Source organism: Corvus brachyrhynchos, unplaced genomic scaffold (genome assembly GCF_000691975.1).
Source record: "Corvus brachyrhynchos isolate BGI_N302 unplaced genomic scaffold, ASM69197v1 scaffold1254, whole genome shotgun sequence".
Lineage (NCBI taxonomy): Eukaryota > Metazoa > Chordata > Aves > Passeriformes > Corvidae > Corvus > Corvus brachyrhynchos.
The window spans coordinates 50,798-52,128 of record NW_008237474.1 but is presented as its reverse complement, the minus strand read 5'-3'; the positions used below and the strand labels follow the sequence as shown (position 1 = coordinate 52,128).

Genomic DNA, 1,331 nt, shown 5'->3' with positions numbered 1-1,331 from the left:
TCTCTTTCCCTCTCTTTTCCCCTCTCTTTCTTTCTCTCTCTCTCTCCCTCATTAATTCATGTTTCCCACTTTAATTTCTCTCCTCCCTTTCACCAAGCCCCTTAATCCAAAACACACTGCCATGTGCTTATATAGTAGGTCTGGGACTACTATAACATACCAATTTCCATACCAAGTGTGTAATTTACTAATAAAACTTTCTGGTTGTTCATGAACCTTCTGACTTCTGCCATTCCTTTTAACCATGAGCATTAAAGAATCTTGAGTGTTTCCTTCACCTCAACGGTGTGACCCCATGGTCTGCTCAACTTGACTGGCAGATGCTGATCCCAGCTTCTGCATCACCTCAGCCCTGCATGTCTGGACAGCAGCTGAGTCCTGGCAGGTGCTGAAGGATTCTATGAGCTACCTATCTCATCTGCCTTTGACCACATGTGCTGCTCATGGACACTAGACCGGGTAGTGAAGGGAGGGGAAGGAGGAGATGAGGCTGTGGACTGTTCCCAGACATTGCTGTTTCCCTTTCTCATTCCTGCAACTCTTTGGACCATCTTTTCCCTGTTTGCCAGTGGCTGTGGAGTAGCCAGGGATGTTCTTCATCAGCTCCAAAGAAAAACGCACAAAGTAAAATCCACTAGAGGGAGTCCCATGCTCTGTCCCTCCACCTTTTTCCCTGAGCAGACTGGAAGAGATGCCAAAAGGAAGACGTGGAAGCCAAGGCTTGGATGCAAAATAACTTTATTGAGCCAAAAGAAGAAAAGGAGATAGCTCACAGAGGGCACGTGGAGGAGCCACTAAGATGCAATGGAGCTCCTGCAGAGTGTCCACCTGCCTGCCTGAAAGAGGGACGGAGGGCAACATGTCCCCACTAGACTGGTCTGGGAAGGCACAGACAGCAAATAAAGAGAGAGAGGGAAGAGAGTAAAAAAAGGAAAAAGTAGCCTGCAGCTCTAAATACAATGTCCCAAAGCTCTATCTCTACCCAGAACCAGGTTCAGACATCATGGAGGTTCTTGCCCAAGGATGTTGCCAGCAGATTTAGCAGGGACGACATCTGCTGCCACCATAGCAGTTGGTGATGCAGGAGATGTCAAAGCCCCCGGAGCTGATGGGCACTCCACCAGAGCTGAGGATGCTGCCAACAGCAGCGGAGGTGGAGGATCCCACCACGGTGTTCTGTGGGAAGGAGCTGAGGATGGGCCCGGGCAGGGTCACCACGACTGGGGAGGGCTGGATGGCCACGGTGGAGCTCTGGCACTGCCTGACACAGCACTCATTGCAGCTGTTGGCCAGCGGGCAGGGGCCGCAGGGCTGGCAGCAAGGGTTGCAGG

At 51.2% G+C, this 1,331-nt stretch overlaps 1 protein-coding gene across 1 annotated transcript; it reads right to left on the bottom strand.

Moving 5' to 3' along the window:
* Positions 1-721: 721 nt before the first annotated feature.
* On the bottom strand, positions 722-1,329 carry LOC108446067 (feather keratin Cos1-2-like; the record flags this gene model as incomplete). The annotated part of the gene is made up of 1 exon (XM_017731549.1): positions 722-1,329. A coding segment is annotated over one exon (291 nt), but the record flags the coding sequence as incomplete, so codon positions are not given.
* Positions 1,330-1,331: the final 2 nt, after the last annotated feature.